General features: G+C 41.6%; 1 protein-coding gene across 7 annotated transcripts in view; it reads left to right on the forward strand.

Moving 5' to 3' along the window:
• Positions 1 to 25,363, forward strand: part of TLK2 (tousled like kinase 2) — a 42,347-nt gene that overhangs the window by 13,406 nt on the left and 3,578 nt on the right. For 4 of the 7 annotated variants that reach the window (XM_015651313.3, XM_033520033.1, XM_015651312.3 and 1 more), the window contains 16 exons: positions 118 to 161; positions 1,229 to 1,324; positions 4,023 to 4,190; positions 4,751 to 4,846; positions 7,693 to 7,785; positions 9,378 to 9,488; positions 10,619 to 10,755; positions 12,166 to 12,318; positions 16,086 to 16,152; positions 17,988 to 18,085; positions 18,469 to 18,550; positions 20,230 to 20,321; positions 21,366 to 21,455; positions 21,930 to 22,099; positions 23,505 to 23,643; positions 24,704 to 24,815. In XM_015651313.3, the coding sequence (XP_015506799.1) occupies positions 118 to 161; positions 1,229 to 1,324; positions 4,023 to 4,190; positions 4,751 to 4,846; positions 7,693 to 7,785; positions 9,378 to 9,488; positions 10,619 to 10,755; positions 12,166 to 12,318; positions 16,086 to 16,152; positions 17,988 to 18,085; positions 18,469 to 18,550; positions 20,230 to 20,321; positions 21,366 to 21,455; positions 21,930 to 22,099; positions 23,505 to 23,643; positions 24,704 to 24,815 (1,748 nt within the window). The remainder of the gene's footprint in view (positions 1 to 117; positions 162 to 1,228; positions 1,325 to 4,022; positions 4,191 to 4,750; positions 4,847 to 7,692; positions 7,786 to 9,377; positions 9,489 to 10,618; positions 10,756 to 12,165; positions 12,319 to 16,085; positions 16,153 to 17,987; positions 18,086 to 18,468; positions 18,551 to 20,229; positions 20,322 to 21,365; positions 21,456 to 21,929; positions 22,100 to 23,504; positions 23,644 to 24,703; positions 24,816 to 25,363) is intronic. The other 3 variants (XM_015651315.1, XM_033520034.1, XM_015651316.1) reach the window with 3 other exon arrangements.

Raw genomic sequence — 25,363 nt, forward strand, 5'->3', positions numbered from 1 at the left:
TGTTGCACTGAACGGGAAAAGGAGTGTCAAAATGTAGGAGGAGTTTTTTAGAATAGCGTGGTAACTTCTCTTCTTAAAAGTACATCTCTTACTTTAATCCTTTGCTTTCCTTTTTAGGGAAAGGCACTCCTAGAGGACATAAAATTAGTGATTATTTTGAGGTAAGAACCTTTTCATTGACAAATCTGCCTTAATTCACATTTTGCAAAATCTGTAGAAAGAAGTTTGTGATGTGACATGTGTTACTGGTCTGTCATTGGGATCATTGATTGATGATGTCAGCCTGATATGCTAAGATCTGATTAGACAGGATATGAGGAAGTTGTTTTTTTAAATTAAGATTTAGTTGAACAGTTGATAGGGCATTTTTTTCACTGAAGTATAGGTTTGAGGTTGATTTCCATCGGAACCTGTATCTCAGCTGAGGATAGCTCTAGGTTTGCAAGCAATTTTGATAAAGGTCCAGTGTTGCAAAAGGGCCCACCTGCTGATTGGAGCGGGAAGTTGTTTACAGAGTTCTCTCTTACCAAAAGCTTCCCTTGGGAGGCTGGCACTATAGGGGACAAACTCCTCCCCAAAACAGTGAAGGACATTCTAAAAATCAGTATTCTTTTTGCACTGTATAATATCTGAAGTTTTTCTAGGTCTGCACAATCCAGAGCTGTAGCTTTTGTCTTAAGTTTGTTCTTTATTTTATGGAGTAACTCACAGAAATTAATGCTTATTAGTGCTTACTTCTTTCCTGGGTAAATTTTTTTATAAGTGGTAGACTGTAGGGGTTTCTGTACCAACTGGAGTGGTTCCCCAGCTCCTTATCTGTCCTGCCCCTTAACAGTGACTGGCACAGGTACTTCAGTGGAGGTGAACATTCCCTGCACTCCTGTGGTGTACATCAGATGCATCTCCTCACAGGGAATGGGCTTCCTAATTCCAGAGAGTAAATAAATAACTGATCTATGGCCAAGCATGCAGGTTTATATCTGTGTTACAAAGGAAGATGTGCTTGGTGCAAATACAAATGTTTGTCTTAGATACTTATGTTATTTTGAAAACTCCATTAACTGTTAAGGTTTTCCTCTTAATTTATGTTCAGTTTATGTAAATTATTCCCTGAAGCCTATAAAGCTTCATTTTTAAGAAAAATGTATTTCTTCTGCCTGTGTAAAATTTTGTTAAATGTAGTATCTCTGTGAAATTCCTGATGATCCAATCTGTTTTTTGTGCCCAGTTTGCTGGGGGCAGTGGCCCAGGAACCAGTCCCGGTAGAAGTGTGCCGCCTGTCGCCAGATCCTCTCCACAGCATTCCCTGTCCAACCCTTTGCCGGTGAGTGTTCTTGAGGACACAGCTGGTGGCCTGGCATCAGTTAACTTGGTGGCTGTGCTTCAGACAGGTAATAGAAGGTTCTAGACAGGGAAGTGTCTCTTGGTGAGTGATTCGGCTTTTCTCCATTTTAAATCTGAAACTGGGCTCTGAGAGTGAGGCCATGTCTAGGACCCTGGGACAGTGGCTAGTCCATCCATAGCTGATATGAATCTGAGCTTGAATCATACGGGATGAATGTTTCTAACATGCTGTGTGGGTACAGCAGGATGGTGGTCCTTAATAAAGGTGGAACTGGTCCATTAGTTACCCTGTATTCTGTTGCAGCACATGAACTTCTCCATGGAGTTGTGAGTGTGTTGCATGTTTGTGTGGCACTAGTCAGGGATTTTCTGATCTTCATTGGACCCCTTGGGTATCTTGAACAATGTGCCCAGCACAATTATTTTGGGAAGGCCTTTTACTTCTGTTCGTATGCACATGACTTGCAAGGGGCATTAACAAAAGCTTGCAGAGAAGTGTGTATACTTGCACTGCTGCTGCTGGTTTTTGGCATGTAATTCCACTTTACTTGCAGCATTTCTGCAAGGTCTGGATGTGAAGAAGTAACCAGTGGTTTTGAGCCATTTTAGGACAGAGCGGCTAAAAAAATTTGTTGCAGCTAGCAAAGCAGTATTCAGAGGCACTGTCACCTGAGCTTCAGTTTTAACCATTGGCTGGACCCCTCTTTAAAAATTTTCAGCACTTGTTGAGTGTCACAAAAGTCTGGAGACGTTGTGGGAAAGGTTGGCATTGTCTAAGCCAAATGCAGAGTCTTTACTGATTACATTATTCTGCAGAGACCTTTGTGCAGTTCCTGAAAGTACTGAACTAAACCCCGGCACTGAACACTGCTCAGAATTCCATGTGTTGCTAGATTTCAGAAGCTTTGCAATAGTGCTTGAAGGGAGAGCTTCACATATGCTTCTAGATACTTTTTAATGTTTCTAAAAACTAAAGTACATCTTATTAATTGAGTGAACTTTCATCCTATCATGTATCAATTCACTAATACATCTCTTTAAAGAGAAGTTAATCAAGAAATATCATCTCCGAATGTTGTAGATGTGTGAGGGATTAGGGACAATTCTTTATTCCAGCAGATTAGATAACCCACAATGGGACAAGTGGATTCTTCCTTTGGTTTTCTTCTTCTACGTTTTGAGTAGGTAAAAGTTGGGCAGTGTTTCTGGTTGAATATTGATGTCACAGTTAGTTTCAGCTAGGCCAGTTTCTCTCTCCTTACACAAGTACTTATCTTCTGTTCTTTACTCTTGCAGTTGAACCTGTGATGTTTATTTATTCATAACAAACTATACTGGGCCTTTGCAAGATCTGTCCTCTTCTTACAGATTGAATGTCAATAGTTTGATCTAATTCCCCCCCCACCCCCAAAAACGGGGGGATGAGTAAAATTGGAGCACATTGAGTGTCTTACCATTACAGGTGCCAGTGTGATCTTGGAAGGAAAGCAGAGTGTTAAAATGTCTTTCACATGACACAAACCTCCTCCAGACCTGACTTAATCTGTACTGTACTGGAAAATTTCTGCAATCAGAACTTTCAGATGAATTGTAATGGCCTCAGGTTGTTACTACTTCTTTTCAAATCTCTTGGCCAATTTGAATTGCCTCACTTCTCATTTGATTAGAATGATATGCAGGTCTTGAGGCTCTTGCAAGGCTCCTGTAAGGCACAAGCATTCTTTTGGGAAGGAAGCACACTCTTGATATTGGTGATATTAACCAGAAAACAGGTTGCAGTTTAAGTTTTTAAGAAAAACTGAAGCCTGACCTGACTGTTTGCTTTCTTGGAGGCATTTGCCTGGCCTGGAGTTACAGCTTGGAAGGACTTGGATGATTATTACCTAGATTGCAAAATTTTAGCAGTGATGGTGTGGCTTTGGAAGCTGGGGCACTGAGATGCTGTGTGCTGTAATCAGTGTAGCTCAGATGATTCTTGTTGTTAAACCAGTTCCTCCACCACAGCTGGAAAACTAATATACTACAGGAGAAAGGAGCTGGCCCTTAAGAGATGTAATGGACCTTTAAAGGATTTTGGGAATTAATTAGTACTTTGCTTACCTTGCAGGAGACAGGCCCCAGCTGTAATGACAGAAGTGAGATTACCCTGATGTCTGGGTCCTAGACATGGTTAGGTTCCTACCATTTAGCACTTCTGACTCAGTTTTCTTTACCAGACTAGCAGTGTATCATGAAATTGGCTGTTTGAAAATGAGTCCTTAAGAAATCTCAGATAATATAATTGTGACTGCTTTGACCAAATTCCCAGTGCAGAGTGTTAGACCTGCAGTCTGTTTTGCCCCACTGATGCTGAAGCACATTTATTTGCAAAGAAAGGGGATGCTGAAGCACAAGTATTTGCAAAGAAAGGGGATGTTTTAGCTGACAAGGAATTCTGTCCTGTGTGTTCATTTGTTAGAGTTTTTTTCAGTTGCTAACTTCATTCCCTTGTTGCTGTCTGCCATTGGAACAGTCGCTGCAGGAGTTCTGTTTGAGTTATCAGATCCTCCCCATGCTGCCTGCTTATTCCTGAGCTGCTGCTTTGCTGACAACGGTTTTGGCAGAGTCAGAGAATCACTTTTTTTTGTAATTAAAAAAAAAAAAAGTAGTTCATTGTCTTTTTTTTGCCTGTGTTGCAGCGGCGAGTGGAGCAGCCGCTGTATGGGGTAGACGGCAGCGCAGCCAAGGAGCCGCAGGAGGAACACTCTGCTTTGCCAACGCTGATGTCGGTGATGCTGGCGAAGCAGCGGCTAGAGAATGAGCAGCTGGCACAGAGGGGAGGTGGCCTCTGTTTTACTTTTGTCTCGGTGAGCAGCTCTGAAAAGATTCGAATCTTAAGGCATATGTCTAGTTAAGGGATGGGGATTTGAAGATTTTCTGCCCAAGTGCAGCCTTTTTTTTTTTGCTGACCCCAGTCTGTCATCTTCTGGTAAGTTCACCTTTGTTGTGAAGAGTTGTAGCTCCCTGGCTTTGCTTGTTTAATAAAATGGTGTCAGTTTTAAGTTAACAGCTCAAAATCTTACATAGATCAAAATGATGTCATCTGAGAGGATAATCTGATAGATGCAGAAAGGCAGAAGATTGAAGTATAGTCTTCCTGTGAGAAACGTTTGGTTTGGCCTTGCTTAATCTTAGCTGCCGTGAATTATATCAGGCTTTTAAAAGCATTGTCTTCAGCAGGTTGGGCCAGGCTTCTTGGAAGAAACTGACTGCTTTTTCTGAACTGAATCTCTAAAGCATCCTTAAACCTGAACATGAAAGTGTGGTGTAGGCCAAGCTGCAGCTTCAGTGTGGAGATGAATGTATCTGCAGAGGCACTGGTGGTCGTGCTGAGGGACATGTAACAATACACAACTTTCTTTTACAGGCCCAGCAAGGCAGCCCATCTTCTACTGGATCAGGGAACACTGAGCATTCCTGCACCTCCCAAAAACAGATTTCCATCCAGCACAAACAGTCACAGGTATAGCTCACTAGACAACATAGCTCTTGGATGTGAGGTTGAAGCTTGATGCAGCTTATCTGCTGTGCTAGAGGGTGTCACTGATAGTGGACATGTTTCTAGTGAGAAGAGCCAGTATTCCCAACTCCATCTGTAACTACTGAGTGAAGTTATTTGCTTTGGGCTTTGTTTCTCATCCTGTGAATAATATTTTCAGTTGCTGCTGCTGGAGTTTGTCCAATCTGCTGCTGAGGCTTTTCTGTGTCAGTGCTGTGGCCAGTTTGTCACCTGTGTGTGATTGTGCTTGGGAGAGGAACACCTCAGCTCTGTCTGTTTCTGCTCTGTTTTATTCTCAATGTTCTTCCTCACTCTGGAAGTGAAGGTGAGAAGGAAGCCTGAGTGATAGTTGTGAATGTCTCTGTTCAAGCACTGGGCCATGGGTACATCACATTGCTTACAGTACAAATAACCAACAATCTGGCTGGCAGCTCTTTGACCTCTGCAGAATCCACTCATGGAATAGTTTGTCCTGTCAAGGTGGAACATGGTGTATTCCTGAAAGTGCTTCCCAGCAACTTCACTGACCTGGGATCAGGAAGAGGAGTATCTCTATCTCTTCTGACTGCACTGCTATCTTTTTGGTAGCTTTTAAATTACTGAGATTCTTTTAGCTGTGTCATCTTCTGGTGCTTACCATGGTGCCCAGCTTTATCTGCAGTGCACCTGGTTCATTTCTTCTCCAAGTCTGCTTTTAATCTTCTTTGGATTTTCATCTCAGATCTCTCTGCATCTTCCCTTGAGCAATTTTTAAACAATCATTTCCTCACACCAGTCTGTGATGATTTGTCATCATCTGTCAGAGATGATTTTGTTGCTGGGATGGTCCATTCTCCGTTAACCCTGCAGGTGGTACAAGTTCTCTGGTCACCAAGGACAGCAATCCTCCCCCTGGGAGTACTCACTTGCTCAAGTCTGGGCTCTGTTGTGTCACTAGGGTCACATTTGTTGTCTGTATTGTTAAAATACTGGTCTGGGAAGATCCTTGTTTCCTGACAGTGCATGGAGAGATCTGTGTGAGAATGATGCCACAACTCAAGAACCTGACAGAGATTATGTCAATCTTCGCTGTCTCAACACCCATGCTTAAAACTGTGGTCCCGCCTGGAGGGAAACAAGGTGTTTTTATTTTCTTCTGTGCTTAACATGCCAAAAAAGGTCTATGTTCTTAGCAAGACATTATCTGAGCAAGCTTTCTGCCAGTGTTCAGCTTCATCATATTCCCCAGAGGTCTAGGTGGAGCATATATGTTCAGGAAATAATCTAGGAAGATGTTTGGTTGCATGATGAGGACACATACACATTCTTGGTTTTTCCCCTTCCAAGCCTGTTTGGATTTGATAGAGTTAAAAAACAGATAAACTTAAGTGATTCCCAGCTTGAATCACTTGTGGCAGTGCCAAAAGCAAATCAGCATGATGTGTTTTCCTCAGTGTTTTCAGTTAGTGCTAGGGCCCAAGTGCTCTGAGGTGACTTGGTGTGAAGTCACGTGTAGGAGTATGTATCCTGACTTCATCTGACACAGGGCAAGCATGTCTGTGCACTTGCCTAACTGAAATACCAGTCACTTACTAAAGCAGCTTTCTGCTGTTTGGCCACCAGCTGCACCAGGTTCTCCACAGACATGTATGGTGCTTTCCATGGCAAAGTTTTTCCTGCAGGCAAGCAAGCATGAACCAAGTTGAGTCAGAGGTAAGGTGACCTGCCCTGCCTCTTTGTCTCTTGGGATTTAGGATCATCTTGCTTGATGTGCCATGCTGGCAGGAGCTCTGTTTGAGCTTTTCTATACCAGGCACATGTTGGGAAAGCGGCAGTCAGCTACGTTTGTCTCTTACTCCATGGTGCTGGCTTCCAGGCAAGCTTGAAATTTGGAGAACAGTTATATAATAACACCACAGGTAAGTCTCTGCAATCTGTTCTCAGAAATGGAATAGGTGCCTGCTAACCAGAAGTGTGAAATCTGTGTGTGCAGTCCTGGAGAGTTTTCCTCTGTGTCAACTTGGCTGTTTTAAATTCTGTGTTCATGTATATGCTGACTCCTTTCCCTTTTCTTGCCCACCCTTTAATTGGAGTGCTGAATCTGAAATATCTCAAAGAATATTTCAGTGTGTCTTCTGTTCCTGGGTATAAATCTCACTTCACTGCTCCACTGAAGGTATTTGAAATGTTCTGCACCCCATAAAACTTTCCAGATAGTTTTCACTCAAGAGCTATAAAGCTCCTGTCCCCAGTGGGTACTAATACATCAGTTTATCAGAAGCAAAAGCTTGTGCCCAATACTCTTGCTGTCAGTCAGTTACAATATTTTAAAATTAATACATGTGTTTTCTGTCAGGACCATTTTAGAGCCCACAGGTGGTGGTGTTGTCTGCAGGTGGTTGTCTGTGCTGATGAAAGATCATAAATTTGATATTCCAGCTAAGGGCTGGGATTTGATGTGGGTTTTTTTTTTCTTAGGCCTTTTTTCTGTACAAGCTGTCCTGCACATAGATCACCAAAGTGTGTGCAAAACTCAACTATAAATGTAAAATTCACAGGACACAGAGGATATTTTAGGCTGTTGAGAGTTACTGGTTTGTGCTGTTCAGAGGTGCTAGCTCACTGCACCTGCTGTGCTGGAGAAGCCCTCCATGCAACAACAAAATGAATAATGGAGAATATTCTTCCTGTGAATGCCAGGATGTAGGGGATCAATTCTTCTGAGACCCAGCAGTTCACATCAGAGGGGGTTACACCGGGATGTTAGTGTTGACTATTTGAAACATTATCCATTTGTCTTAAACATGGTCTATGGTGATTTTTCCCTACAGTCTGACCTCACAATGGAAAAAATATCTGCACTAGAAAACAGTAAGAACTCTGACTTGGAGAAGAAGGAGGGGAGGATAGATGACTTACTAAGAGTAAGTATTTAAAGTGGGACAACTCTTCCAAAAGCTGCTATTTAAAGGTATTTAGAATGCTTGTGCCAGACAGGCTGCAGAGCTTGTATACCAGCTGTAGAACCAACACTTGCAAGGTAAAACAATTCCAGTGATCCTTTACCAGTGGGATAATTGTCTGGCCTGTGGATGCTGTTTGGGCCTGCTTGAACCCAAGTGATGTCTGGAGACATCTAGTGCAGAGTAGCTCAATTTTAGCTCAATTGTTTGTGTCCTCAGTAGTGATCTGTTGCACACTTGTGTATTTTGCTGGCTAACCAAGTAGGCTTCTCTGCAGAATTCACAGAATGGTGTAATCATTAAGGTTGGAAAAGACCTTGAAGATCACCAAGTCCAGCCATAAGTGTAGCACCACCACCATGTTCTCACAAAACCACATCCTCAAGTGCCACATCCGCACATTTTTTGAACGCTTCCAGGGATGGTGATTCTCTTTTCCCTCCATCAAGTTACTCCCCTCTTCTAAGTCTTGAGGTGCTGACTCTGCCTTTTGTTGGGCAGGATGTCCAGTAACCTCTCAGTAGGCTGGGAAGCCATGTTTTGAAATGCTCATTCAGGAGAATCAGAGACATGTATAGAGGTGACAACATTCTTTGGCCAAACCAAAAGAATAAAGCTCTTAACCTATTAACACTCTTCAGTAAAAGATAAATACCTTCAAATCAAGGATCTTGTCTTAATGGAGGAGTTCTAATTGACTTAGCTTTCATGAGCTGGAGAGGCAGCTCTTGTGAAGTGTTGAAAAACATTAAAAAGCACATTAAAAGTAGTAGTTGTGTGTGTCTGGTCTCAGCACCTGAAAGAGCTCAGTCTGGCTCATTGGCGACATGGGGCACATGTGAGCTTGTGGGAAGCAATCCATGAAGCAGGAAATAGATTTTATTTATTTTTTTTTTTAATTATTAGTCATTTTTTTGTTTTTATCAGACTGTTCCTTGGAAGGGAAATGGTTAAATATAACTGTTAATGAAAGTGGTTGCACATGCCCTGCTGCATACTGTGGTAGTATGAAGCAGTAGCTGCCACTAGGAGCAGTCTCTTGTAGAAGGGCTGATGGAAAGTGACTCGAACAAGAATTTAAGTGAAAATACAGAGTTCCTCCATCCTTTTCCTCTGCCGATATTGTGGCTAAAGAGGGAGGATAGACCAGCAGTGACTAAGCTATTTTGAGATTTCATAGCTGTGGCAAGATCTTAAATTTTTCTTTTAAAAAAAACCCATTAAAATACTTTAGCTTGTCTTTAGTCTCTTTGTATCTTAGTTCCTTACATGTAAGCCAGGACAACAGAACTTCCCTGTTCTAAAGGGGTGTTAAGATGTGAGTTAAAAACTTAAAGAGTTTGTCTTGGATGTTTTGCTAAACAAAACCTGTTCTTTTGTCCTACTGGTTTGCTGACTTTAAGTCTGATCCCCACAGCTAGCTGGAGAAACTTCTTCTTAAGTGATGCTTAGTTTGTTTCTTAAGTGATGCTTAGTTTGTTTCTTAAATGATGCTTAGTTTGTTTCTTCTAAGTGGTTTAAAGTCACAGGCTTTGTCCTCTGTTCACTTTTAGGCCAACTGTGATTTGAGACGGCAGATAGATGAGCAGCAAAAGATGCTGGAGAAGTACAAGGAGCGGTTGAATCGATGTGTAACAATGAGCAAAAAGCTTCTTATAGAAAAGGTGAGCAGGGAACATCTCTGCAGTCACAGTTCATGTCCTTGAAAGCATCTCTATCTTCTTAGCAGTAAAAACCTGCTCCTGTTGCTTTAGTGATAAAAGAGAATTGGAATTCTGTCTTGAATTATTTCTCTGCAAACAGGAATGTAATCTAAAGACTGAAGTGATTCAGAACATTCAGATTTGGTCACTTTGTACAGTGGCAGAGTGATCTCTTCCTTAAATGAAGGAGCTGTAAATGCAGCAGGCACTGCTTGATTTGGAAACCCATACATTGAAAAGCAACTCTTTGCAGCTCTGGGAATGCAGGAGCAGTGTCCCATTGTACAGTGGAACTGCAGATACACTCTGGGACATAGGCACATGAATTTCCTTCTTAAATGGCAAAGTTAGAGATTGTTGCTTTGCACAACACTGAAAACAACACACTGGCAACAGTGCCAGGTTCACCGGCATCCAGCCTGGTTCAGTATTGAAAGATTTCTGGCTTTCCTGATGGTTAAACGGTGCAGGGGGTTTATTTGCTCTTTCACCTGTTGGTCAGTTACTCCAATTGTTTGTGGGCACTGTATGGGCAAAACTACCCAGATGCTGGCTGGGACATATTGTCTGTTTGAGTTGCTTTTGTCACAAAGCTGATTGTTCTTGGCTGAGCAGGGCTTCCCTCTCCAAAGTAGTGACCTAGCTGAGATTGTGTCACTTTCTGGACATGGTACAATACTGGCTGATCACTGTATCTTTGTCTTAATAGTGATTCAAGGTACATTTTCTTTCTTGATCTCCTCAATAAGGGCCTGGTCAGAGCCAGGCCTGCAGTCTAGCTAAGCTATTGGTACAAAGGGATAGTTTTAATCCTCCTGCCATGCGGAGCTCAGCTGATCATAGGATGGGTGAGCTGCCCAGGCAGTCATCAGAAGGGAAGAGTGAGGCTGAAATGTCATGATGAAGGTGAACAAATGCCTGCCAGTGCAAAGCACCAGCAATAATTTGATCAATGATATTCAGCTGAGTTTCAGATAAGCAGAACTGAAATAATAAAAAGTGGTAAGAATTGGTGGTGTTATAAAATGCAGCACAGCCCTTAGGTAGTAATTTATGGCTTGTATTTTTACATGGCTTTATTTTGCTTTCAGTCAAAGCAGGAGAAGATGGCATGCCGAGATAAGAGTATGCAGGATCGACTGAGGCTGGGGCACTTCACCACGGTGCGGCACGGCGCGTCCTTCACTGAGCAGTGGACAGATGGCTATGCCTTCCAAAACCTCATCAAGTGAGGATAAACAGGATTGTCTTTAACCTCAGAAACAGAAGTGGGAAAAAAACCCTAGCAGTTGCATGTCAGAATGTTGAGAATGGTGTGACTGATGCATGGAAGGATCAGATAGGAACTCCTGACAATGGGGAACATTTTTAACACTGAAGTGAAAAATCTGTTTCCACTGAAACTTCCAGAGACTTGAACTAGAATGAAACACTTTGAGTTGGCCTCTGGGCCAACTGTTGCTACCTGTCAGGAATCCTCAGTGCACCCACCCAGCTGTGTAGTGCTTGGGGTGGAGGGGTAGACCAAAATCTTACATATATCATGAGTCAGTCAATTTGATTTGCATCCTTGCATATATTAGTCAAAGAAGGCTAATTAGCTTGCTGCTTTTTTTGTTTTGTTTTGTGTTTTGGGGTTTTTTTGTTTGTTCCCCTTAAGTTAGAAAGTGGAGAAGCTTGAAAGAGAAAATCCATACTATTTAACTTCTTTTGCCTTCTGGTAATAGTGATGAAAGGGACTGCAGAAACCTGGAAATGAAGATCAGAGACCCTTTATGCAGGATGTTAATGGAAATATCCAGTCAATTCCCACCTGGCCTAGACCTTTAAGTAGGACTTGGCAAATTAATTGCACTAGAAAGCTATGTGTGATCCTTTAAAATCACATCACTTCTCTGTAGTCTGATGGAGAGGTGCAGCTCTTGTTAAGAACTATATGTTAAGGACAGATTAAGGATTTTATAATTCTTCCTTAGTTTGTGCTGTAAGACATGGAAAAAATACTTGTAGAATAGTTACTTGCAGTCTCAGTCCCTTTTTAAAAGGGAATTAGGTATGCAAATGCTTAGGTCATTTAGACTTGAAATTTCAAGAGTGATTTTGTCACTGTGAAATGTTTGAAGACAGTCTTTTTATCTTGGAGGAGAGACAGTTCCTTAGTGAAATAAGGAATAGTTTTGGCTATAGTCCAGAGAATTTAGGATAGCTTAACTGTACTTCTCCAGTGTAAGGATACTTTGTCAGACAGTGCCAGACTTCAGGAATAGTTTTAACAGGAAGATCTGAGATTCTGATCAGAGGCTTCTAGGAAAGTGTGCAAAGTTAGTGACTTGCCGTGGATCCTAGGTTTCCGTGGGACTCCTTTGGATGTCCCCTGTATGGATTAAACCTTTCACTTTCTGAAAGATTACTGTGAGCCAGGAAAAGAATCCCATTTTGTGTAAAAATACCTTTAAAACTCTGACTCACCATGTTTGGCACATCCTCCATTTCTGTACAAAAATATTTTGTTACAAATCTTAAAAGTACAGCTGATTTAAAATTCATGGCTCCAATCTGGTAAGAACAGGTGCTGAAGACAACAAAGTGCACACCCTTAGTTATCTGTGTCATGTTTTTTCTCCTCTGTGCTTTTCAGGCAACAGGAAAGGATAAATTCCCAGAGGGAAGAAATAGAAAGACAACGAAAAATGTTAGCAAAGCGGAAGCCACCAGCAATGGGGCAGACCCCTCCAGCCAGCACTGAGCAGAAGCAGCGCAAGAACAAGACCAACGGAGCAGAAAACGAAACGTAGGTTCTGTGGCCTTCTTGGTGCGTGACAAAGCCACATGCTTTGATTAGAGCACAAAATATCTCCTGGGAAATGGAATCTTGTCCTTGCCTTCAGGTTTCACTCCATGCACAGATGAATGTTGTGGAATTAGCCTGGCATTCGGCAGTATCTGGCTTCAGTTCTAAACAGTTTTCATTGAAGTAAAACAAGGATCATTGCTGAGTCCAGACTTTGTATGAGCTTAACTTGATTTTTTTATGAGTCCAGTAATTTTTTTAGTATTCCTGTTGTGGTCATGTTTGAAAAGTGGGCTCTGACTTTAGTGTTACAAATCCAGAATTGATAACTGGTATCAGGGTATACGCGGTGCTTTTCTGTAAAGAAAACAAAATGGTACACATTTAGAAACCTTGATTTCTGTGTATTTACTGTGGAGAATTCTGAGTTAGGAGTTTTGAAACAGTTCATTTAGGGTGTTTATCAACACATGACATGTTCACACGTGACTCAGGGCAATGGTGGAAGTGCTACTTTTCTCATTGACTTTTGTTTTCCCCTGCCTCTTTTGAAGTTACTTGTGCTCTAAGAGACTCGATATTCTTCTAAAGTAAAGCTGGCACTCAAAAGAAAATTAAAACATTCTTTTTTCAGAAGTTTTTGTGAGTTAGAAATATATTTAGTCAGAGACTTAGCCCTCCCTTCTTCTAGTTCCCTTTTTAGACTTCATTATATTGCTGTTGGCTAATACCATAAACCTCATTGACACTTTTCATCTTTCATTATTAAATCTCCTGGGCTTGACTTGACCTCAAAGTTCCAGAAGCCCTTTGAATTCTTGGTCTTAATCTTTAAAAGGACATGGGAAGCAAAAGCTCCCACTGCCTTTGCAGTCTCTGTAGAGATGGCAGACAAGGCTGGGTGAATCCTGATATTCAGGCTGTTCTCAGCTCCATGGCTTTGCCCCCAAAATGGGGTTATAGGTACCTGCATATCAGGTGGGTTGTGTTGGAGAACACTGTGTGCTTCCTGCAAATAACTAAGTTGGCTGGAGACATTTCCCTGTCATTCTGGCCAAGGGAGCCTGAAAAGAACTAAATAAAACTTCGAAGTCATCATTCTGTACCTCCAGGTTTGAGCTGGGATAAGCAAATGGAATGTCTGTACATTAATATTTTGAAATATTCACTGTGGCAACCTTTCACTTCCAAAGGGCAGAATGAGCTTTCCCCATTTTTGTGGGATTCTTTTTCACCAGCAGTCTGGTGCAGTGTGGCTTATTCTGGAGATACAGCAGCACAGGTCCTGATGTGCCCTGGGAATCCTCATCATGTCTGTGATGCTTCTACTTGTGCTGTGAGCCTGCCTTGGCATAATCCAACTTTACCATGCTGTCCTAGGAAGCCTCTTGGGCTCCCAGGTCTTTTTCTCCATTTCTTGCTGGTTTATCATTTTTCACTGATACATTTTAGGGTGATATCTTCATGGTTTAGAAAAGCTTCTTGTTGTGTACTTGATAAAAAATGCTTTCCCCAAGGTGTATGGATATGGTTCATGTGGAGTGTTGTAGCTTATGTGAAAACACTGGGGTTTTTGCAAGTCAGCTGTAGCAGCTGGGCTAACTGACTACTTGCTTAATCATTAGTTATCCAGGAAGTGGATTTGTTGGATTATTGTGTATCAGGAACAAAGTTTTATGACTTCTGGAGGGAGGCTTTTTGTTGTGGAACTCTTTCAGAGGCTGACTTTTAGGCAATTTAAATATAGGTGTTTCTAAAAGTAGAATGAGAAGCAGACAGACAAATTCCTCTTTGATTTTTGGTTCCTCTTTGGTTCATGGTTGTTGTTGTGTCTTAAAAAGGAGAGGAAGGTCCTGTGATGCAAATTTAAACACAAGCTCTCCTAAAATGAGTGTTCTAGCCTGTGAATGAGAAAAGAGTTTTCATTTAGGAAGATTAATCCACTGGGGCTGGTTGAGATTCATTAGGGCAGCTTGGGCAGCCTTCAGCTGTGCTAGAGGTGTAGGTAGGGGGTTTCCAATATGTTTCTGTGAAACAGGGCAGTTTTTGTCTCAGAGCCCCCTTGATTTTTGTGATGGTTGCTGTGACAGCTGTTTTGGGCAGTGTTAGCCTGATGGTGCTTGTTATATCCCTGCCCTAATGAGCGGACTGATGGTGTTTGTGCACAAACATATGTGCAAACCTTGGGTGCTGGTTTATTCATTTTTCTCTTTATTCCTTACATAGCAACAGCAACCAAACAATCACAGAATTACAAAGACCTAAACTCTTGGGATGGTCTTTTGGACTACCTTAAAATTCAAGCTGTTTGTGTGAATTAGAATCATAGAATCACAGACTATCCTGTTCTGTGGACTCCCAAGGATAATCAGGTCCAGCTCAGGGCCTTCAGCAGATTCATATGAAATGAGACAACATGTGACCGTTTTTGGTACTGTCTTTGTCTTATATGTGTCTTTATTTTGTAATAAGCAGTTCTTCTGCTCGAGATTCTTTCATAGGGAACTTGGCTTATGAGTGTGTGATTAAATTTATCCAGTAACAACTGCTTTAGGCCTTGTTTCAATACCTGGGCTCTGCATTTTCGACAGAAGGAAGTTGGGACATTTCAAGATGAGCAGTTGATGAGCTGAATGCTCTCGCCTCTCAGTTTAAGTAAGAGTAAGGTCTCCCTGCACAGATGTAGGACTCGGTCCCACCTTGAAAGAAGCTGAGGTGTTGATGCTTTGGATGCCTCCTGCACTAACATTGTGTGAAGTAATGTGTAGAGCATAACTGCTGTTGCAGAAATCCTCCTGGGATATGCTTTTAACTCAGTTTAGGTTTAAAAAAAGATATTAGTATGCTGTCACATGCATGTCTTGTATACAGAGTGAACAGATGAAGTTGATAAGGGCATCATAATTATATGTTCACATGTGATGCTTTTACCAAATTCCTTGTTGGTAGTAATGAGACAGTTAATATAGTGATTCATTTTTCTAATCCTAAAGATCTCAGCATGTCTTAGCATTTCACTAGTGATGGGCTCTGTCACTGTTTTAGTGAAAGGCTGTGCTTTGACCTACGTGGCATGCTTAGCATGGAAAAGACTTCGAAAACATTATGAAACTTCTTTTGACCAACCACCTAGAGCAGAAACTTTGCACATCATTTACTATCAATAATACAGGGGTTATCCACCTTATCCCATTGCTTCTCCTAACTACACATGAGGTCAAAAATATGATAAAGTAAATTTCCCAAGGTTTCCCTGGAAGCCACTGGGCAAAACCTGAAACAGGAAAAAGTTCTGAATCCCAGATCATTGTTCTGTTTGCAGTGGCTGTGTGGCCAGGTGTGCTTCTAGTCTCAGAGTGAATAGCTGGGCTGAATTATTCAGCTTTTATTACAAAGAAAAATTTGAAAATTAGTCAGTAAAGCAAACTTTACATAGAAAAATAAGATGTGGAGTATTTGGGCTTCACTTTTCTATATTTAGATTATGGTTTAACTGTCTTTATTAGAAGTCAGTCAGTAGCCTAGATAGGTGTTATTCGGGACTTGAATTTGAAATTAATGGATATTGTTGGGGTTTAAGGTTTTGTTCTCCTTTAGACTGATAATTAAAAAATACAGGTTGAAGAGTTTATCTAAAAAATTTTGTGCTGGCTGTTGATGTACTCTCTGGAGTTGTTACTTCCACTGGCAATGTGCATTTTTCAGATCGTTCGCTTTATCCCATTTGGAAACCTAATATGTTGGTTGAGTCTTTCTTTTTTATGCAGGTTAACATTAGCAGAATACCATGAGCAGGAGGAAATCTTCAAACTTCGTCTAGGTCATCTTAAAAAGGTAAGAACTAGTTGCAATTAAGGCTTTTTGTGCAGTGTTCTGTGAACAAGAGCATTTCTCTGTAGAGGTCACTACTTGTTTGATAATCAGGAGGGTTTTGCGCTTGAAAGGGATAGCCAGGATTTTGTAATCATTTTTTTGGGGCAGTGGTATTCACAGAAGATGTTCTTTGCTTCAGTAAATAGATTCCTGTGTCCTTACAGTTAGGATTTCATGCAGAGTTCCACTTTTTTGATACATTTTCTGTCACTGTGATCTGCCTGGTGCTAGAATCTGAATGTGTATAGTGTATAACATGGGGGAACAACAAGGAATGGACCAAGGGAAGAAAATTGTAAGAATAGCAGTCATTGACTTTTCCAGTTCTTTGCAATATTGAGTAACCAACGCTTTCAGTCCAGTAAAATCTCATGGGTTGCAAACCAGTCATGTTCAGGCTGCTGCAATGCACATTTGTTCTCAAATACCTTGGCCTCAGTAGGAACTGTACCTGCAAGTGAGGTTATATTTAGATAAGCTCTTGGTTACCTTGAAAGTGATTGCAGTGACCTATAAATAAGTTTTCTGGGACACTTCAACAGGTGAAATACCGGGAAAAAAAATAGATGCCATTTCCTGGTTAGGTGTCATCTCTGCAAAGGCCAAGGAGTCTTTTGGAAATGAACCAAAGAAGCAGCAAGTGTCTTGCTGGAGTGCACCTTCCTTTTTCAGGTGGTGCTTGAGCTCTATGTGTAGTTGTTTTCCTGTAACTTGACACACAAGCTGAATGCAAGGCCTTATTAATGCATCCATACTCCTTGTTATTTTCTGTGGAAGGGAAAATTACTGCACACCCAGAATCTGCTGGCAGTCTGCCCATTATGCTTGACTGACCTGTGAACAAAGAAAAGTGAGAATGCTGCAGCCACGCTGGCTCTACAGCTCCCACATTGCTCCAGGGGATTAACTGCAGGTCCATCTATCCTGGCATGTAATATTGCCACCCCTGGCAAATGGAGGAATCCATTTGGAAGTGGACCTTAATGGAAAATGAAGTAATGTGTTGGGATTGTGGCATTGTCTGAAGCTGTGCTTGTCCTTCTCCACTTTTGGAAACTGGCTTATTCTTTATGTCTAAAAATAGAAGCAGTTGGAAAGAGAAGGAGCAGAGTCACAATAGTCACAATACTATGTCCCCTGAGTCACAAACACAAATTGTGCTGCTCAGGGAGCACGTTTGAGTTGAGGTTTGTGGCCCTGGCCACAGTGAGATGAATTCTCATGTTGTTTTCGAGGGCATCAGAACTTCCAGCTAAACAAACACTATGTCAGAACTTCCACATGGCATTGAGGAACACTCTGACGTGTTTGAGCAGTTACCACAAGCAGAACATAATGTCATTCTCTCACACTTCCTGTCCTGTCCAGGTGCTGTCTCGTCCCATGTGACATCATGAAATCCCTGCTCTTACTGCTAGGGGCTGTCTTCTTTCTCATGTCCCACCAGCACTGAAATTCCTTCAAAAACAGTTGCATAGCACTTATTTAGGGAAGGAGAAAAACCACAGCAACAAGGTTTCTTAATCACAGAAAGTATTATAAACAAGGAGTTGTAAATATATGTCTCCTTCTGTCTGCATAGGTGTGAACAGAACTGCTCAGTCAGCTTTCATTCCTGTTACTTGTCACATGACTGCAAATTGACTCTGACCATCTCTCTGATCTCCCAGACAAGTTATGCCAATAACTTCTCTCCAGAAGTGGGATTGCATTCATGTTTCCATAAATCAGGTTGAAACACTACCTATAGTACCTTGCAGACTGTTGTGTTTTTCTTTTTGTTTTTCCTTGTGCAGGAAGAAGCAGAGATCCAGGCAGAGCTGGAACGGCTAGAGAGGGTTAGAAATCTGCACATCAGGGAATTGAAAAGGATACACAATGAAGATAATTCACAGTAAGCACATGGGATTCAGGGATAAGAACTTAAAGTAATTTTTTATTTGTTCTCCTCATAATGAAAAATAGTCTTTTCACAATGGGAAACACTTAATTCTTTTTAAATTGATGTTATAACTCAATAGCCACATGATTGTGGGTTGGTACAGTTATAGCTTGAAGTTAATCTAAGACAAAGGCTTCCAAGTGCATCAAGGTACCATTAAGTAGTCTTTCATTGGTGCAGAGTGATCAAATAGCATCAAATTTGTCAGTCATTTGCACAATTATATTTCCCTGTCTGAAAGTGAAAATGTTGTTTCTTAGCTGTGCAGTAGCTGTAATTTATTGTGTAGAGGACATCATTATTTCTGTCTTCTTAAACTGTGTCTTTCTCACCAGATTTAAAGACCATCCAACGCTAAATGATAGATATTTGTTGTTACATCTTCTGGGTAGAGGTGGCTTCAGTGAAGTATATAAGGTAACTTGGAAGTGGCAGTCTGGTGTAATCTGGATGTGCAGGAAGCAGAGTTTTTACACTTGTTTTCTCAGTGCTGTGTGAGTTATGGAGGGAAGAAGGGGGGGGGCCAATGCTCATCGTGCATCTGGCTTGCATTAGACATCAGAGTTGAGATTTTCAGGTACTGGCCTTGTCCTCAGGGGTCAGATTTCCTTCAAATATGTGTCAAAAAATGTTGCACCAAGTCTTCAATTTTTGTTAAGACAGAGAAGCAAACCACTTGTTTCTTCAAATGCTATGCACAAATATCTGCAGTGGCTAAGCCTTACTGAGACAACACAGCAAGTCTGAACATCTCTGTAAATAAGAGAAAATAGCTCCAACAGTAAGAGCAAAGCCTGTACTTCCTGGGGGTATAAGGATTTGTTTCTTGTGCCTTCATTTTACCCTCTGAAATAGCAGACTGGGGGCAGTGTGTGTGTGCATGTGTAGTTTTGGGACTTCCTTAGACCTGAGGATTCCTGGTGTGTCAGCATTCTTAACAGCCAAGACCTGGGATGCTTTAGTGCTTGCTATTTGACTATATACTATATTTGCTATATACTCTTAGAGGTATTCTGGTTCTCAACATTCCCCATTTGTATTCAGAAGTTTGGAATTCATGCTGAATTTGGCTAGAATGGAAATAATTGTCGCATTGCGCATATTGGAAACTTTGTCATGCTTTATTATTTTGATACAGCACAACAATAAGTACCTAAATTAAGGGGACTGGACTGCTCAGATAGGGGGGAAAAAGAGTGTGAGCTGTGTGTAGTTACTTTGATCTGCTTTGCTGATGGAGGAGAAAGTTCTGGCTCCACAGATGACAGAAGAGGGTATGAATGTTTCCTACCTGCCTGTTCTTAAGAGTTGTAACTGTTATTAAAACAAAGAAGTGCTTTGCCCTTCTTCTCCAGGGTCTTGGCCAATCCATTAAGTATTAGGAATTTAGTGGTCAACTTTTGAGATGAACATACATTATGCCTGTTTGCTTACCACAGCATTTTGTCCTGTCCTGGAAATCATTATATTATTGTTGTTGCTCTCAGGCAAGGTAGATTTCTGCTTTGCTCTGTGAGTGGAATTTCAAAGGTTCGTTCTTTAAGGACTGTTTAAATAATAAAAAAGTGGAGGGAAGGATACACAAGATCACACAGCTCTGCCATTGAATTCTCCATCCTTTATATGTGCTGAAACATTGTGCTCCAATTTGGAGAGCTGAGCTACCAATGTGAAACAAAGTACTGAAAAATATTCTGTATTTTTCTGGGGTATTTTTGCTAATCCAAGTGTAGAAAATTAATTTTGGACTTGTGGGGATAATAGTGGGGTCTTTCCCAGTATAAAAGCTGTCTATATTTTGGTAATTTTGCCTTCCTGGTCACTTTGTAACTCTGGTAGTAAAATGCCAAAATCAATCGCGCATGAGTTAGATTCCATGAGGAGGGTCAGATCAAAGCACAGAATATTCAATTGTTTTCAGAGTTGCTTGAATTCATTAGTGCAACTTACTACATCAAAATGTGGGTTTGCTTTTCCCTTACTGTGTCTTAATGCTGATTTCCTGATGGGGATATTGGTTTGTTAGACCTTGTCTGCTTTTGCAGTATTAACTGGAGCATGTGATTCCTACTGATTTTCAGCTCTTCTTTCTGCAGGCATTTGATTTAACAGAACAGAGATATGTAGCTGTGAAAATACACCAGTTAAATAAAAACTGGAGGGATGAGAAGAAAGAAAACTATCACAAGTAAGTGAGTTTGTAAAGCAGCCAGCCATGTTTCCCAATTCTTCCTGCATTTAGTTGTCCAGTGCCTGTGAGCAGGCTGCAAATTTTTTCCTGTGTTTGCCACATTTCAAAAGCCACTTTCTGTCCCAGTAGCTACTTGCAAAAGTTCTGGTCAGATTAGAAAAGTTTTAAATGTGTGCATACACACACAGAGTTTTGTATAAGCCATGTGCCTCCACAATTTAAAGCACCAGTGCTCTGTGAGGAAAGTGCTGAAATGACTTCTCTGAAATGTTCAAGCAGTTCCATGGGAAATAGTTTTTCCTGGCCATCTTTCAGGTACATAACTGCACTGTGCTCCCTGGAAGCCTCCCCCTTCCTTTTGTTTTCTAGAATAAGTGTTCCCTAACTGTGGCTTTCCACTACCTGAAGGGATGCTACAAGAAAAATTAAAAGAGACTATTTACAAAGGCCTGGAGTGACAGGACAAGGGAGGAATGACCTCAGCCTGACAGAGAGCAGGTTAAATTAAATATTAGGAGGAAATTCTTTACTGGAAGCCTTTCACTGTTGGTGACCCTTGCTCTCTAATGCTTTGGGTTAGATAACTGCAGAGTGGCAGCCAAGCCTTCTCCATAGGACTTCCAGGGTAAAGCTGTGTTCTTAATTCCCCGGCAAGTCACTGGGAAAAACTAAGCTGGATTTGAAGCCTGGAAATTAGGCTGTTAAGCATCATGGAATTCTCCTAGAACTTGCTGATTTTTGTATTCAGCTATCTTGGATCTCTTGAGAATTTATGAGGTTATTCTATTTTGGCAAGCACTACCATTAATCAAGATGAGTTATTTTGTAGCATTGCCAGGGTTGGAGCTGCACAGTGGTTCTGTGGTTCCCAAGAGCTCTTTCTGTGCAGTTCCTCCTTCACTTGATTTTTCTGAAGCTACCTGAGGATCGTGGATGGGTTTGATTGAAGCTGGATGCTGTGTGGTATGTCTGGATTCACTGTCTGGAGAAATTAGAATTAAGTCACTTGTATGACTAATGCTCAGACTTTGCTGTTTTCAGACATGCGTGTAGAGAGTACAGAATTCACAAAGAACTGGATCATCCTCGAATAGTTAAACTATATGACTACTTCTCCCTGGATACTGACTCGTAAGTTGTGTTGCTCTGTCCTTTCCCATTGTTTGACCTATTCGCTAAAGGCAAAGTATTTAAAACTTTCCAGGAGCATCCAATCCAGAAGGTGTCTGCACCAATGTTAGACTTCACTGCAAAAGTAATCAAGGTGTACTTCCAGCATACACTGAGACTCTAGAGACTCCAGCTTACAAAGCAATGTGGTGTATTCTGTCAGATGTGGTGCTTTACTGGTAAATCCTGTTCTTGACCCTGGGCAAATGCTACAGTTGTCCCAGTTTTAGCCTCTGGGTCTTTAATGGGGGATCTCTGTACTGCTGAGCATTGAGGCCTGTGCTCCTGGTAGCTTACTTTTAGAAAGGGATTAATAGGCTGAAGGACTCTTAATTTGATATATTGGTCATATAGGTGAATTATAGACAAGCAATAACAAAGTATTCTGATTTCTATCAGGTGCCTTAATTGCAACAACTTCTGTTTTTCTTTCAGGTTTTGTACAGTGTTAGAATACTGTGAGGGGAACGATCTGGACTTCTACCTGAAACAGCACAAGCTAATGTCAGAGAAAGAGGCACGATCCATTATCATGCAGATTGTGAATGCTTTAAAATACTTAAATGAAATCAAACCTCCCATCATACACTATGACCTTAAACCAGGTATGCTGTGATGACATGCTTAAGGATGCTAAGGAAATGGAATGGGTTACAGGTAATACAATGAAGTTTCCTTTGGTCAGACAGCAGAAAAGACAGGGCTGTCTGGGAAAGCTAACTTGCAACAAGAAGAAAACATAAAACGCATAGAACATTTGGAAAACGTGTAAAGGGTTTTGTCTCCCAGAACTGCAACATAAAACAAGGAGGTGTAACATTTTCAAGAATGAGGCCTTGAACCACCAAGTGGCTGTGTTTGTTTTCTTAATGTCCTGCCTGTATTCTGCTGTTGAGCGCTTCTGTTACTGCTTCATAAAGGTTCCCACAATTACTGGTGTGCTTCATGTTCCTATTCTTCTGGCTTATTCTTTCTGTAATCATCTGGCTGAAAATTTGATGACAGAAGCTAATTTTGAAATGTTTGTTTTTTCATATTGTGTGTCAGCTCCCAAAGCTGAGGACACACAGACTTCTCAGGTTTGTCTTTGAGTTAATTGAGTTACATCTGCTGTGGAGAAGATCCTCCCCAAATGGTGTTGTATATTTTCCTTCTGCCACTGGGGCAGAGCCACAAGGGGGAAAATGGAAATGCTGTGTTTTGGGATGATGCATATTGGCTGCATAGCTTTTTTCCCCAGTCCAGTAAGTTCACCCATCTCTTTGGGCAGATAACCCTGTCTTGTCTCCCTGTATTGGTGGCACCTCTTCAGCATTGTGTAACTGGTTTGTGATGTGGTATGTTGCATCAGCAGGAGGAATGTGTACGGGAGATGGTGCTGTTGCGCTGGTTGTAGTGACCCCATTTCTTCCCTGGCTGTTCCCAAGTTGTCTGAGCTCTGCCTGCAGTGCCTAGAGCAGTGATTCATCCACTGCCATCACACACATTCTGCTTCTTTATTGTAGGCTTGGAGAAAAACAGTGATGATCTGACATCTTGATGGGTTTACAAAAGATTCTTGCCTAAGCAGTAATTGGCCTTTTTGAGCTTAGAAACTCACTGGGGAGCACTGTCAGGAAGGAGAGCGTTTCTGGCATGTTGAGAAGACAGGGCAAGTCAGAACTTCTGGGCAGAATGAGTCATAACACATGTATGTGTACTTCTCTCCTTAATCCTTCTTTTTGACCTGCCCTTCCAACAGGACCTTTGAGAGGGGTCAAAACAACCTGGGCTTGAAGCTCATTTGGCTAACAGGCTTCAAGCAATATGAGGTCACTAGGTCATTTAAGATGGGCAGATCAGCTCTAGCACCTGGTGGTCCCCAAATTATCTCTGAAGTTCAGGGTTTTGAGAGTTAAAACATCTGGTGCAGCTCACTGTAGGTCCCTTGTCCTTGTGCAGTGCAGGGCTCAATGCAATTTTATTCTTGCTAAATGTGTATCTTAAGGTCTGTTTCCTTCCTCTGTCTAGGTAACATTCTTCTAGTGAATGGTACTGCATGTGGAGAAATAAAAATCACCGATTTTGGACTTTCCAAAATCATGGATGATGACAGCTACAACTCAGTTGATGGCATGGAGCTGACATCGCAGGGGGCTGGTACCTACTGGTAAGCTATGCCTGAGGCACTTGCAGTTTAAGATTAAGAACAGTTTATAAACAGCTTTGGAAGTGTGTCATCTCTGTGTGCTGCCATTGGCTGTGACAGCTTGACACACTGCAAGTTTGAGATCCTGGAAGCTGCTCTTGTTGTCACACAGCTCCTGTTGAGGCTGGCAACTTTTCACTGTTCAATAGGTCAGTGTTTGAAAACCAGCTCATATTCAAAAGTCTGGTGAAAAGCTGCATATGCTGCTGAGACAGCAAGCTCCAGAGTGGGGCTTGGCTGCTCTTTCACAGTCCAGTGTGGCTTCATCTCACATCGTAAGCAAGAACGATGGAAATACTCTACCTAATTAGAAATTCAGGTGCATCAGGGAGATGAAAAGAGTATTCCTCTGAAATGAGGTGAAAATCCATAGTTGGCTCTTGAAAAAGATGTAAAACTCCTGGTGTTGTCTATAGCCAGAGCTTCACTTGAATGTCATGTTTTCAGCAATTCTTTATCTTCTGTGCCAACTGTCACTGTATCACCCTTGGTGAGTGCCACCAGGTATAACTGTTACATGTCACCTAAGCTGCAAACTGTCACCGTGGGCAACAGAACTTTTTTTTGGCCATTCTGTGTTGTAGAGCACTGTTCTGTTCCTAAAAAACGAAACTAATTGTACCCTCAGTGGAGCCGAGTATCTTTAACTGGGACATGGCATCTGGGATTGTATTTCTAAAAATATGTATTTTGGCTGTGTGCTTTCATTGTGGAATTGCTGGCCAAGCCCTTTCAACAGCAAATACCAGTTCTGAAGATAAAAGAGAGTGGGATTGTTTTCTGTGCTCTGGTGGAAAGAAACTGACTGTACTGACTAACTCATGTTCTGAGTGTCTGAAGAGTCCTTGGGATCACTGCTCCCAGAAGGAGTGGCGATCTTTGCCCAGAGATGCTCAGGAATGAAATGGGACCCCTGAGTCTCAAGCCAGTATCTGATCATAGAATTTTCCATTCTAAAGGAAATTATGCAAAATACTTGAAGCCGCTCTCATGTAACTTCTTAACACTTCCTTCTAATCAGGTATTTGCCACCAGAATGTTTTGTGGTTGGGAAAGAACCTCCAAAGATTTCAAATAAAGTTGATGTCTGGTCAGTGGGAGTCATCTTCTATCAGTGTCTATATGGCAGAAAGGTAAGAAAGCATCTAATTCCTTTTCTTAGTGGTGTTTCCCAAACCTTTTGGGAGGCAACCCAGGCTTCTGCTTCCTTCTCTACCCCTTGTCTTCTTACATGAGATCCATGTCTCTTGCACTGAGTTCCAGAGCAGAGTCCATACTAATGGAAGTGTGGAGCATAGACTAGGCTGTGTTGTGCTCTACCTTTAACATTTCCTTCAGAAAAGACATTCTGCAGCACATCTCTTTCCCCTGGGCATGTTCCCAGTGAGGCTGTTTTGGGCAGGACAGGTGTGTCATTTTTGGTCTGAGGTTTTTGGTCTAGTCTTGTTTGTGACACTTTCAATGCCCTGAGTCTTTGTTAGTCTTGATGGCTGCAGGTGCTTAGGGAGGGGGAAAAAAGTAGGTACAAAGACCCACTTTAGAAGTTTTTAGGATGGCTTTTGGAAGGGAAGAGCGTGGATCAGGAAAAGGTGATTTGTCATGAGAAAAGAGTTTGCTTTGTGACAACAGGAGAGATAGGATGGAGAAGGGAAAGGATTCCATGGGCTCTTGTTTTCAGGAG

Source organism: Parus major, chromosome 27 (genome assembly GCF_001522545.3).
Source record: "Parus major isolate Abel chromosome 27, Parus_major1.1, whole genome shotgun sequence".
Taxonomy (NCBI): domain Eukaryota; kingdom Metazoa; phylum Chordata; class Aves; order Passeriformes; family Paridae; genus Parus; species Parus major.